This window comes from Panthera uncia, chromosome A2, assembly GCF_023721935.1.
Source record: "Panthera uncia isolate 11264 chromosome A2, Puncia_PCG_1.0, whole genome shotgun sequence".
Classification (NCBI taxonomy): domain Eukaryota; kingdom Metazoa; phylum Chordata; class Mammalia; order Carnivora; family Felidae; genus Panthera; species Panthera uncia.
Window position 1 is genome coordinate 67092629 of NC_064816.1, and position 14404 is coordinate 67107032.

The 14404-nt window shown below is 42.4% G+C and overlaps 1 protein-coding gene across 7 annotated transcripts in view; it reads right to left on the bottom strand.

The window, feature by feature from the left end:
• BLVRA (biliverdin reductase A) overlaps positions 1-13873 on the bottom strand; it is a 49309-nt gene extending 35436 nt beyond the window's left edge. For 2 of the 7 annotated variants that reach the window (XM_049641288.1, XM_049641284.1), the window contains exon 1: positions 1-7591. This exon is cut by the window's left edge and continues 2132 nt beyond it. Coding sequence is in view for 4 of the 7 variants with exons in the window: in XM_049641290.1 (XP_049497247.1) it covers positions 7604-7615 (12 nt within the window). In the remaining 3 variants the exon portion in view is untranslated. The other 5 variants (XM_049641290.1, XM_049641285.1, XM_049641287.1 and 2 more) reach the window with 5 other exon arrangements.
• Between the last annotated feature and the right edge of the window lie 531 nt (positions 13874-14404).

Here is a 14404-nt window from a genome sequence, read left to right on the forward strand (position 1 = left end):
AAAGAAAGAAAGAAAGAAAGAAAGAAAGAAAGAAAGAAAGAAAGAAAAAAGAAAATAATTATTTAAATGATCTGAATCATCAAAAAAATTTTGAAACACGCTTTATGATCCAGAATACAGCCTATCCTGGTAAATGTTTTAGGCACATTTGAAAAGAATGTATATTCTACAGTTGTTGGGTGGACCTTTCCATAATACCTTCTGTTATTAGATATATAAATGTTTAGGTTGGTTATGTCTTTTTGATTAATGGACTCCTTCATCATTCTGAAATGACCATTTTTTTCCAGTTAATACTTCTGCCCTTAAATTTATTTTGTCTGATACTAACAATCCACTTCTGGTTTCCACTGATTAGTGGTAGCATAGTACTTTTTTCCCCCAATCTTTTATCTTTAACCTTTGTGTGTTTTTATATCTAAAGTGAGTTTCTTTAAGCAGCATATAGTCAGGTCTTGTTCAATCTAACAGTTTCTGCCTTTCAGTGAAGTGTTTAGACAATTTACATTATAATCATTGAGATGGTTAGGTTTAAACCAACACTTTATTGTTTGTCTTCTATTTGTCCAATCTATTCTGTCCCTCTTTTTCTGCCTTCTTTTAGATTAATACAGTATTTCTTATGATTCCATTTTACCTCATTTATTGGCTATAGCTGCAACTTCTCTTTAGTGGTTATTTAAAGGCTTTTATATTATACATATTTTACTTATCACAGCTACCTGAAAACAATATACCATTTCACATATAAGACTCTTACAATATTATACTTCCATCTCCTCTCTCCCAAACTTTATACTACCATTTTTACACAATGTACTTCTAATTTTTTCTTATTTTCTTAATGTTTTTATTTATTTTTGAGAGAAAGAGACACAGAGCGAGTGCCTCAATGTACTTCTACTTTTTATTAAACTCCACAAGGTATCAGTTAGGAACAGATCTTAAAAAAAAGAAATCATTCTAAGTGTTCTTAGCATAAAGTTGTAATATAAGAAATTAGAGGGTGGGAACTAGCAGAAGGCAGAGGAAAGGGCAATAGAAAGGAGCAGAAAGAGAAGATGCACACAGGTTGAGGAGGTTGAAGGTAACAGAAAGGAGCCAGTAAGGGTGGGCAATGGATTTCTAGCAACCAGGATATCTAAAATTCCATTTTCGGTTGTTTGCTTTACTTTATCTTGAACCTTTGGGTAAATGCCACTACAGTAGAGGAAAAGGAGCAGATTCAAGACAGCAGAAAAAGGACACACATACAGGACAGCAAAGTGACTCAAAAATTCAGAGCCAAATCATAGTCATGGAATGAACTTGCTCCCTCTTTTGGAGTCAGAGAAGCTGGGGTCTGGAGCTCCAGATCTGATCACAGCATTTGAAGGAAGTCAGGATTAAGAAAACATGCTCTGCTAACTTAGAAAAAACTTGTTTTGAGATGAAAAAGGTAAGAGAAAATGTAAAATAATTTTAGAGGAACCTTGAGAGGTGAGACATGGGGACACGTGCTGAACTACCACTCTGGGAGGGGGGGAAGGAGATTCCAAATAATCAGGGACAACAATCTAATGTTTTTCATCCACTGTTCACAAGGATCAAAAAGTTTGACAGCACATTGGTGGGTGTGGAAAAAGAGGTATAGTCATACACTGCAAGTGGGAGAGAAAAATGGGCAAATTTGTGGAGAGCAACTTGGAAATACTTATGCAAATTCTCTGTGCTCCAATAAATCCATTTCTAAAAATGCATCCTATAGAGATACACAATGAGATGATTTAAGTTTATTGCAGCCTTATTTGTAACAGCAAAAGATTGAAAATAACATGTGGACTGTATTATATATTATATTATATATTATAATAGCAGGCTGGTTATGTACATTTGGTATGCTCTTAAAATGGAATATTACAGGGGCATCTGGGTGACTCAGTTGGTTAAGCAGCCAACTTTGGCTCAGGTCATGACTTCGCAGTCCATGAGTTCGAGCCCCGCATCGGGCCTTTGCTGACAGCTCAGAGCCTGAAACCTGCTTCGGATTCTGTGTCTTCCTGTCTCTCGGCCCCTCTCCCACTCATGCTCTGTCTCTCTTGCTCTCAAAAATAAATAAACATTAAAAAAAACTTAATGAAATATTACACTGCTATAGAAAAGAACAAGGAAGTTCTTTTTGTATTTAAAGGGACTGATCTCCAAGATAGATTGCTAGCTGAGAATAGCAAAAAACAGATCAGTGTTAAGCTGTGTGCTATAGTTTGTACAAAAAAGAAGGAGCCATATGGAGAGAAAAAAAATATTTGTTGTATATGTTTAGAATCTCTCTGAAAGAAAGATTCCAGGAACACAAAGTTACGTGGGAGCATGAGAAACAGAATAGCTGGGAGGGAAGAGAATTTTTTTCTAAAGCCTTTAAAATTTTGAATCAACTGAATATATTAGTTACCTAAAATAAAAACACTTAAAATACATACAAATATCTAAGGGATGCTCCAAGTAGATAAGAACTTGACAGCTTATGGACTCTTTGGCTTACTCCCATCTCCCTTCCTGGAGTTCCCTCTATAAGGCCCAGAATCTTCTGCTGTCCCATGTTGGGGACTTTCTGCCCCTGACGGTGTCCTGTCCAATGTCCCCAATCATCTGACTCCTCACAACTGCTGTTTCCACCCATACTTTCTGGCCCAGTTGTAATCTGGTTTTCAATGCTTCTCTGCTTCATCACAGATCTGAGACCTTCTCGTTGCTAAATTCAAGGGCTTTTTCTCTACTGAATTCCCCTAGACCTCAGACCTATTTAAAATTCAAATGGACCTTCCCTCCTTTCTTCTCACCTCATACTGAGGTTTTCTTTTCATACTTCACTTTCCTTCTTCACCCTGCCCCCTGGAAGTGCATAATTCCCAGCACTCAATCCTTGTCCCTCTGTTTTCCTCTCTTCCCCATAGTCCCAGAGGTTGGGGGAGGGGGGAGTCCCTTCACCATGACCACTTTTATGCTGAAGACTCCAACATCCTGAGCTGTGAGCCATTCTTTCCTCCAAGTTCCAATCATAAGAAGAAATGCCAATTGGGCATTTCCAGTTTCCACCTGGCCATCTCATTCTGACCTGGATCATCCACTCTGTGCTAGATGCCAGCCATCCACTCTACCTGACTGGCTATGCTCTGAAATTCTGGGCAAATGCCAATGGCTCTACAAATTCTATCAGGCACCCAGCTTGAAATGCTCAAAATCCCGGGAGTCATTCGTGTACTCAGCAAAGTTCCTCTGAGATCCAAGGGCTCGCTGAGGCTGACAATCTTTCTCCGCCCTTCTACTCCAGCCAGACTCTGAATCACAGCAAATTTTCCTTGAAATTTTCTGTCATATGATTTCCTTCCTCTACATTTTCTCTAACCCACCCAAGTTCTGGATTGCATTACAGGATTACTGAACAGTTTCTGAACCATCTGATCATTTGACTAAATGATGACTGACACTTGGTGAGGACAAACTAAGTATGAGGCATCATGCCAGATGCTGTGGGTATACTAAGATGAACAAGATACACAGACAGCTATATTTGAGGTCAGAGAATGGAAAGTAACCAAAAAGTAAAGAGCAATGAGAATCAAGGAGAGGGAGATACCACTTCTAGAGAGAAATCCCTGAGAAACTTTTCATGCAACAGTAACAACATTTGAACTGGATAGACAGGATTAGCTGAATATACACAAGAAGAAAGACATTCATGGAGTCAGAGACATCAGGGCTTGCATCACCATTCTGCCCCCAATACCCTGTGACTTGAGCAATTTACTTAACCCTCCTTTTCCTTATCTACAAAACTGAGACAATAATAGCATCTTGCTCCTAGGTGTCTTGTTAGGATTAAACAGATGCACATCATGGGATACTGTGCAACAGATTAACTATATGTTTTATCTTGAAAATGTAGTGCTGAGTAGGAAAAAAAGAAAGAGAACTAGATATAAACTGTAACATAATACAATTACTAAAATTAAAAGTATATTACACAGTGGTTGCCAGGGGTTAGGGGTGGGAAGGCTGTGACAAACAAAGGAGCAACAACAGAAAGGAATATTTTGGAGTAAGGGTCTAAATCTTGATTGTGGTAATTCACAGAACTGTACACCAAAAAAAATTAAAAAGCTAATCTCACCAAATGTAAATGTGAAGGGTATTTATACAAAGACAGTGACATATAGTTTCCTAAATACATGAAAACAAGAAGACAATCATTTAATACATTAGAACAGCTGTCTTTGAGGGTGAGAATGGGGATGAAGACCAAAAGGAATGAGAACATACATACAAGAGAGGAGCCTTGCACAGACCAATAAAGACAACATGTCACGAACAGAGGCTGAGAAGTCTGTTCTATGCCTAAGGTCTCCTCCTCTGCCCCTCAAAAGACCTAGAAGAGGGTAAGAAAAGGAGGGGACAGTGGGGCACCTGGGTGGCTCAGTCAGTCAAGTGTCCAACCTCAGCTCAGGTCATGACCTCAGGGTTCGTGAGTTTGAGCCCCGCCTTGAGCTCTCTGCTGTTAACATAGAGCCCACTTCGGATCATCTGTCCCCTTCTCTCTGACCCTCCCCCACCTGTGTGCATGTGCTCACTCTCTTTCAAAAATAAGTAAACATTTAAAAAAATGGAAAGGAGAATAAGTACAGAAGTGAGGAAGCGATAAGGAGGCAGAAAGTCAAGCAAGAAAAGGGCAGATGTGAAAGATATTATGGTCTCACTTCTCAGCAAATTCCATGAGTACAAGTACCACATCTGTATTTTTTACCATTATAGGCATAAAGCCAAATGTAGAGTCTGGTACAATGTACTGTTTCATAAATTTTAGATCAAAATAAAGAAAAGAGCAGGATTTACGGGATGGAGTGTGGGAAAGGAGTCAGGAGGATGTCAGGCTTCTAGGCCGTGGAAATGGACAGCACTAGTGCCCTTCCGTACAGGGCCCCATTAAGAGAAGCTTACGTGGGTCAGGTGAAAAACAGCAGGTCCAGCTTGGGTGATACTGAGCTGGGAGTGCCTGTGGCACCTCTCAATGAAGATGAGCAATCCAGGCTTCCAGATAGATGGATTTGACGTTGAGGAGTAGGATCTGGTTGAACAGATCCATCTGGGGCATTCCTAAATCTGATCAATAAAATCTGTGGGACTGGATGAGCAGCCCAGGACAATGGTAGGGTGAGAAGTGTCCTGGGAAATGCAAAGTTTTAAGAAGCAGGCAGAAGAGAAGCCCAAGAAAAAGTATGAGAAGTGAGCAGAGAGATGGGAAGAAATCCTGAGATATCATGGGAACATTGCAAGAACATGGCCGATAGTGTCAAATGCCTCAAGAAGAAAGTTTCCACAAAATTTGGCAATATGAGCTACTGGTGACTTTCAGCTGTAAAGTTCTGGTGGGACAGTGAGAACCATGTCAGACTGCAATGAGACTGACATAAAAGGAAAGTGAGGAAGTGGTCACAGACACTGAACCATGAGTGTTTAAGGCAGAAGAGAAGGGAAGATAATTAAAGGGAATCCAAGGTCTAGGAACGTTTTCAAAGGTTGACAGGAAAAAGCCACTGTTGCTGGGCCAGGCATTTTAGGCTTAATATTAATGCAAAGTTCCTACTTTTTCTTCAGGACTCCTAAGACCATAAGAATTTAAGTGAGTCACAGGGGGTTTCACAATAAGGGGTCAGAGGCACCAGAAAGTGGTTAAGAGAAGTCAGCCCTGAAGTGAGGAAGGCCAGGGGATCAGGCAGTAGGGAGACTTATTTTGACTTTTATCATTTTGTAGCTTTTGAGTTTTGTACTAGGTGTTTGTATTGACGTTACTACAAAAATAATTTTTAAAAATTATTATTTACGATGAATTTCTGTATAATGGTAAGAAAGAAGCCCAACTGCAGCAGGTTGAGAATGACTTGGGAGAGAGGAATAAAATGGAGAAATTACCCATGGACATCTCTTTCAAGCCTCCCTTTGAAAGAGATTGAGAACAGTAAGATTACAGTAGCTTGACAAGATGTCATGTGTTATTTTATTCTGAAGAAAGTAAAAACTAAAGCATTTTGAAATATTAAAGAGAACGAACTAGTAGAAATGAGATTAATAATGCAGGTGGTAAGGGAGATAACTAGGGAAGCCATAAGAGGTCTGAAGAGGCAGCAGAATTTGCAATTCAGAGTATGGACAGGAGTCTCATGGGACACTAGAAATGTCTCGGACTGGATGCTATAGGTTCCCTTTTTTCTTTCTATATCCAGCCAAAGCATGGGGTGGGGAACTGCTTGAGGGCAGGCCTGACTAGTCTACGCCAATTGGCAAAATCTTGGTTCCTCTAACCCAATAATTACTCCAGGAGTGGGCATGTGACATAATTCTTAATAAAACCTAAGGAGGCATTTGGTAGGACTCCAAAAAAAAAAAAGAAGTTCCTACTTTTCTGGGAGAGCCGCAGGAAGTTATCTCTTTCTCCTGCTCAAAGTGAATGAGGAAGCATGTAGCCCCAACGGGTAACTGGCAGCCATCCCATAACCATAAGGGGAACCATCTCTAGGATAAAGCTAACACTTGGATAAAAAGCAGAGCGGTGAAATGATCCTGGATCCTCAAGATTGCCGAGCCACCAGATCAACCAGCCCTGAAGCCTGCCCTCCATTTGGACTTCCAAGATAAAAAAACACGTGAAGTTGGGTTTTCCTATGCTCACAGCCTGGAGCTCTCTCACTGACAGACATCCCTTCCACTGTGAGAAGAGCAGTAAGACAAATGGGAAGGTAGGAATTGAGAGAGATGATGTCTGATGGTTCTAATTTTTCTCTGTAAGGTAAAAGGTGGTCCAGATGCTAACAGTAAGGAGAGAGCAGGGAGGGGTGAGAAGACTGGACGTGGCCATCCAGGGCAATGGGAAAGGGGGCCTCCTGCAGCTACATGGGGGCCAGGCTGGCAGTGCTGAGTACCCACTTGAGGGTTTAGAGATAGCTGCAAGCTGTAAACAGCATGAAGCTATACCACTCACCTCAGACCACTGTCCTGGGTTTGGATTGGTGGATCAACAGGACAAGAGGAAAAGAAAAGTTAGGGACATCAGACCAAGAGTGGTTGAAGAGATGGAGCCCACAATTCAGTGGCTTGGAAAGGAGTAAAGACAGGAAGAAGCTGGTTAGTCAGGAAAAAGAACAAAACAGCCAAGTGACTAGACATCTCACCAGATCAAAGAACAGGGACAGTGGAATGGAGAACTCCCAGGAGACAATGCAGAGAGTAAGTGTCCCCAGAATAACACAAAGCAGGGCTCTAGGCCCAGCACCCCAATGCCGCCCCGCTGTCCACTCCACGCCTAGCTCTTAACTGTTGTTTCAGGATTAACTGCAATAGATAAATTCTAATCTAACTGAGGCTGGACAGACACAGATAAGAACTCAGAGGAGCCTAATTCCTCCTATATCACCCAGAGCCATGTGCACGTGGGCAGGTTGGAGGGGAAATGTTTTCAAGTTTGTGCAGATGTTTCTGAAAGCTCTCTAGGGAGACAAGACACTCTGTGAAAGAGAAATGAGGAATACTGCAAGAAAAGCATTCCTTAAACTGGTCCTTTTAAAGAACTTACCTCTGCATTCATCTTGGTCCCTTCCTTCAGTGGCTGTGAAGACAAAAGCAGAGGTCAGGACTCAGATGACACCTGCCCCACACTCCAGGCAGACACTCCCCGCTGCCACCCCACTCTCTCCCACACTACTTACTGTCCACTGGCCCTATCTTCCCCAAATGCCTCCACCACCTTGAGCCCTCCAGTAAGGGGACCCAGGCCAGTGTCTGATTCTGAGGCTGCTGATGGTGGACTCCCCTGGGATGTCATGCCCGTGATGTTTCTCTGAAGAAGGACATTTCCAACCCCCAGGCACACCTCCTATACTAGATGAGGGACTGTAAACACAATGCCATGTGTACTTAAAGGAATAATGCTTGTCCCAAAGCTAGTGCTTGGAGAGGATAGCTTCGGGTCTGCCTTTCTTTTATGGAGACAAGCAGGGCAGCAGGAAATACACACTTCTTTTTTTTTCCTCCCAGCTGACTTTCTAAAGGATTAAATTTATTACGAACAGTTTGATAGGCTAATCTGAACCTGCAGCATTAAGGAGGAGGAAGGAAGGAACAAACAAGTCATCAGGAGTCAGAAGAAATGGGGAAAGAAAAAGGGAAGGGAAGGAGAAACAGGAGAGAGAAGGAAAAGAAATAAAAAACTAGTACAGAATAATAGTGGCTCCAAACTATAATGTACTCCAAGGACTGCTTGTTGAAAATGCATATTTCTGGGTTCTACCCCCAGTGTCTGACTCAGGAAGTCTACAGGGGAAGGGAGGCTAAAAATCGGGTATTTTCAACTGTCATCCAAGAGATCATGCCACACTTGGAGAAACACTAGAACAGAGAGGCCTATAAAACTTAACTTTTTCATTTGTTTTTCAGAGTTGTTAGAATTGCCACTTTATTTCAACTAAGACTTGGGCAGGCAATGGCAGGGTGACTGGGTAACCAGAAATGACAAAGAGCTAAAGCCTCTCTAGCCCCTCTACCTGCGTAGGATGTCCAGGAAGCCAATGCAGATGACTGCTCAGAGCTGAAGGAGAAGGAGGGCTCTCCAAGTCCTCTGGGAAGAAAAGGCCATGGTAGCCTCAATCCTTGGACCCACCCCTGAATTTGATCTTGTCCTCTTTCAAGATATAGAAAGAGTTGAGCACACTGATGATAACCATGAATAAGAACAATGAAATAATAACATCAATTATTTGAAAAAACAAAAACAGGGGTGCCTGGGTGGCTCAGTTGGTTAAGTGTCTGACTTCTGCTCAGGTGATCTCTCCGTTGGAGTTCAAGCCCCGCGTCGGGCTCTGTGCTGACAGCTTGGAGCCTGGAGCCTGCTTCAATTCTATGTCTCCCTCTCTCTCTGCCCTCCCCCCACTAGCTCGTGCGCGTTCTCTCTCAAAAATAAACATTAAAAACATTTAAAAAACAAAAACAAAAAAACTTGACTCCTGACAATCCTATGAACACCTGGGAGGTCACCTAGGCTGTGTGTTGAAAATAACCCATTTTCAGTAATTCCCCTCCCTTCTCTCTTCTCATTCCTCCTGTTTTGAGATCGGGTCTCATGACCCAACCTAGCCAGCACACATGCAATCTTTCCTTTAATAATCTGGAGGTTTCATGCTTCCTGAAAAAATATGAAAAAGGGAACTGCTAGAAGACAAACCCTAAAAAGCAGGAAGTGACAAAGTGGGTAAGCTTTCTTCTCAGATCCCAGGGAGTCAGTATAGGTGTAATATCTTGTGCATAAAATATCTCAGAGGTATGACTAACACACTGATAGCAAAGTCAGGGAAAAAAGCCAAAACTAAGGCAAGGATGTGTGTTAAGCAACAGTCTTGACCACAGGGACTCCCCAGAGAACACACTTGGTTGCCCTCCCCTGCATAGATGCCCTATCCTAAACTCTATTGTGCTTTACTTATGTTCTAAACAACTTTAGTCTAAGCCTGCTTAGAGCTTACATGTCAGTGGAAAAGTCAGATAACAAAATGCAAAAATATGAGGATAATAACAGTTGTGAGCTTACTTGTGTCAACTACTTTATATTAACTCTAACCCATAAAACCCTTGACAAAAAGGCCAACACTAACTCCATTTTACAGATGAGATACCTGAAGTGCAGGGTGGGTAAAAGCGTTTGGTCTTTCACAGTCAAGGCACTGTAGCACTGCACTGTAATTTTCAGACTTTCTGGTTCTAGAGCCAAAGTCCAGAGTGCTCCGGAGAACTTTACAGATCCTGTCAGACAGCTATTATGACAAACAGGAGAATGAGTGTTTGCCCTGCTTCAGTCATGGGCTAGCCAAGCAGCCAGGTCCAAACAGATTCATCGTAGGCTGTGTGGCTGGACTTCATCTCTAAGGTCTGTTCCAGCTCTAAAATGTTCTGATTTCCACAAAAGGAAATTCAGATAACTCTTAAAATAGGTGGAACAATGCTCAACCTCAGTCAGTCATGATCACAGAATGCAAATTATTATTTCACAATTATTTCTGATGCTCTATCAGACTGTCAGAGATCAAAATGTTTGCCACAGTGCAGTGGTCAAAGTGTGGGGAATAGACTCTCTGACAATATCAGGGGGACTACAGATGGGTATCATCTCTATAGTGGGCAGCTTAGCAATGTCTATTACAAATCTAAATTCAGGCAACCTCTGACATAGCCATTCCACTGCTTCCAATTTGTCTCCAATCCCCAAATCATATTCAAGAGAAATTAAACTGCCCTAAGTCCTTTGTCTTCATAGAAACATTGCTACTACTTGCTTCTCACATGAGAACTTCCAGGAAAGTTTTCCTATAAAAAATGTCTACAAAACATTGTTAATAAACTTGACTGCTTCCCCAAAGAATCTGGGAAAGCAAAACAAAAGAAAACAAACAAACAAAAAAAAATGATTTGGAGAAATGCAGATGTGTGAAACAATCCCACTTAGAAATCTACTGCATTAGGCATTAGCAATCTACCACCTAGGATGAATAGCACTGTCATGTATAAAGCACATTCAACTGAGGGATCCTTCCCATGCTCTTTTCCATCCAGCTTTCAACTCCCCTTAAGATGGCACTATCAGGAGGCAGAACCCTGGCCAGGTGAGATCTGGCTCTGCCTTTCCACATCTTCCCTGCTCATCACACAGCTCTCTCTTCCTCCCCACTGTCTTGCCAAGACTAGTTAAGGTTTGAAAAGAAGCCAGGGAGAATTTTATTCTATATTTTAATATATTCTTAAATATCTAAGACCTAATCCTATAACAAGAAGATTTAGGTTTGTTTGCTAGTTTATTTCAAGGGTTTAATATTTAAATGGTCCAACTTAAGTTGGGCCAAAAAAACTTAAGTTTTTGACTTTTAGTATTATGTTTAGAAATACTTATAGACACATTCTTATTTCCTTGATTTTTAATTCTTTTATACTTTTATATTTTAATCAATCTAAATAGTATTGTGGTGATGGCATAAGACTCTAACTATACTTTTCCCCCAAATAGTTGAGTTGTTCCCAAATCATTAATTGAATATTTCATCCTTTCCCCCAATGATTCATACATAACTTTTTATAAACACAGTTATTCTTTTTTTCACTTCCTCTACTGTGTCACTGACCTTTATTCCCATGCCTATAATATATTGTTTACATAACTGTGGCTTAACAATGTTTTGCTATCTGGCAGTTTAAGTTCTCTCATTAACTTGTAGAGTATTCCTATCTAGTCTTGCCTGTTTGGACTTCCAGATTAATTTTAGAATATCTTTGTCAAGTTAAAAAAACAAAAAAACAAAAAACAATTTCACTGGGATTGTGCCTATAATTGTATCAAACGTATAAATTAAATTAATGTGAATTAATAGGTTTTCTCATCGAGAAATATATGGTATGCCTGTCTAGGAGCAGGCACTTTAAGAAAAATTACAAAACAGAAGAATCTTGAGTTAGTTCCTGAATTACCACATAATAACAAATGATAGTTCAGGCTGCAGTGGTTCACTAGAAAGATAAAGAAAAAAGGCAACACTTTTGCATAAAAGACCTTCTTAAACCAATTTAAAGTAGGTTTCTCCTTTCCCCTACTGTGGCAGGTCTACTAACTTAACAGAGGTGGAGTTTGAGCTTTGACCCCAAAATATGAGGCACTGAGGTACACACAGACAAGTTATCCCTCTGGGGGATAAGAGCCTGCCTGTGACTCAAGAGCCCAGAATTCTACACCTGGCATGGGCACCCACTACCACTCTGACCAAGGCCAACGTACATGGCCTCTTACTGCCTTGGTTTCTGCACCACAAGAAAGGAATGGGGGCAGATGAACTTTACACAAACTTAGATGATCTCTACGCTCTCTTTCAGTGCTGACATGCTATAATTCTAACCCACTTCACTTCTATTTTTTCTTCTCCTCTGGCCTTAGCTTCCTCAGTGTTTGTCTTGGTTAACTGGAGGTTATTAGCTTCTCTCCTGGTTCTCTCATGGGCAGAACTGTACACAAGTAAACTGGGACAAGGCTTGGGTTATCAGAACCAGGGAAGCTTTCTTGAACACTCCCTCTAAACCTAAGCCACTCTCTTCCCCATCCCACCTTCTTGCCCCTCCTGCTCAATGTTCCTCCTATTCCTCATCACCATTTCAAAACTTTCTACCTTTTCTTTAAAGTGGTCTTGATATAATAAGAGAGAAAGGAGATAGCAGAAGTCAAAATACTTTTAAGGAATAAACGTCTACTGTATTGAAACTTGTAAGGATACATCCATGTTTTTTTTTTTTTTTTTTAAGTGACTTATTAATTCAAATTGCAAGCAATGTGCAACTCAGTTTCAAAATCGGGTTGAGATCAGGACATTCTGGGCCCATACATGTTGTTAGGCACTGATCCCCCAGAAAGATCTGAACCTTGACTCCCTCTTACTGAAAGACTAGTTCTTTCTGTAGGAGGAAACCATGAACTACTGAAGAGCTGACCACAGCACAACTGAGGAGTGGGGGTGGGCAAAGGAACACAAAGCTTCCACACAGGCAAAACGTGTAGGAGTTAACTTTTTGTTTTTAACATTTAAAAAAGTCCTTACATACACAAAACGAAGCGGTGGTTGCCAGAGGGAAGGTGGGAAGAAGTCTCTAGCATGCTTTACTACCAAATGACTAGAACTGTGTAACTGAAGTTAACCGTCCTAGGATACTCAGCCCGCAAAACAATATAGACCTGCCTGTGCTATAAGGTAGCCACTTGACACGTACAGCTATGTAAATGTTAAATATAGGCCACTTCCATTACCGCAGAAAGTTCTATTGGACAGCACTGACATACTTTCTTTTTCACCCAGACTTATTTTGTTCTTACATCGTCTCTGTCCCCAGTATCTTAGTCATTTATTTTTTATATTTATGTGTTACTATTCTACGTGATGTTGTCGTAAACTACGTCAATTTATTTGTCAAACAATTCAGGGTATCAGTACTTCGAAATATCTGTGTATATATTTAACCCTGTTGCTGCTGAGAGCTCAGCCTTAGTTTTTTAGAGCGCACTTAATTCACGTAACCCTCACAGGGGTCTGTGAAATACCTGATACTTCCCAGTTTCCCAAGAGGAAAGTGTGGCGAGGAGAAGCTACGGGGCTTGCGCAGGATTCGTACCCGAGGAGCAGAACCCGGCCCCGCACATCTCCTGTGGGCCGAGCTGTCTCCCCCACGTTGGAGCTGCCTCGACAGAACCACTGGCTCAGCCTCAGTCCCCTAGGCTACACCGTACATGTACGCAGCACCAGTCTACGTAAAAACCGAAACCATAAACTCTTCTTAGATAAAATACAGATTTTTTAAACACTCTTGCATTTTGGAGGAAGCCCCTTCCCGAGGGAGCTCGTCGCGATCACCAAGCCTCCGGACTGCTAGCTTCCCTCTGGGCCCAGCGGAGCGAGATTAGGAGGCGCTGAAGCTGCGCCTGCGGTTTGGGGCTTGGGCCCGAGACCGCAGGGCCGGCGCCGTCCTCCAGGGGCGGCGCTCTCCAAGCTCCTAACCCGAAGGCATTATCAAAGCTGCCCGCGACCCCCACTCCCGGACGGGAGCCTTACCTGCCGCGGGGCACAAAGCTCGGATTCTGCGCGCAGCCGCCTTGCTGCCACCTGACCGCGCTGCTGTAGGAGGCGGGAGCCGGGCTCGGATTGGCCGCGGCGCCGGAGGACGCGAGGGCGCGCGGGGGCGAGGGGGTGGGGGGAGAGCAAATGGGGCTGGGAGGGGAGGGGCCCTGTCTCCCGCCCGCTTCTGGGAGAGCCCGGCTCTAGCGTTCCGCTCCGCTAGAGGGCCGCAGGGCTGGCTGTGAACCTGAGCTGCCTCTAGCCTGCCCCTCGGACTTCTGCCTTGCTCCGCTGCGGGGCCATTGGGAGCTTGCGAACAGGAGGAGATGACCTTAGGCCGTGCTCGGGACCTGCGAGGCCTGAGGGGGAAAGGGGTGGGGGCCTCACCGAGTGCTCTGTCCCTCTCCTTGGCCGCACCGCAACCTCGTGAAACCTGCTCGGTTCTTTCTGGGCCCAGACCAAAGAGGCAGCAAAACTTTTTTTTTTTCTTTTCTTTTTTGGTGTTTCTTCCATTACCATCTTGATGATTTTAAGTACACAGTTAAGCTGTGTCAAGTACGGTAACATTGTGCGATGATCACCACCATCCATCCCCTGTGTTGATCTTGTGAAACGCAAACTCTATACCCATTAAACAGTAACTCTCCCTTACCCCCTGCCAAAAGAACAAAAGTATATTATACTTTTTGTCTTTATTATTTGACTACTCTTATGTTCCTCCAATAAGTGGAATCGTGCAGTATATG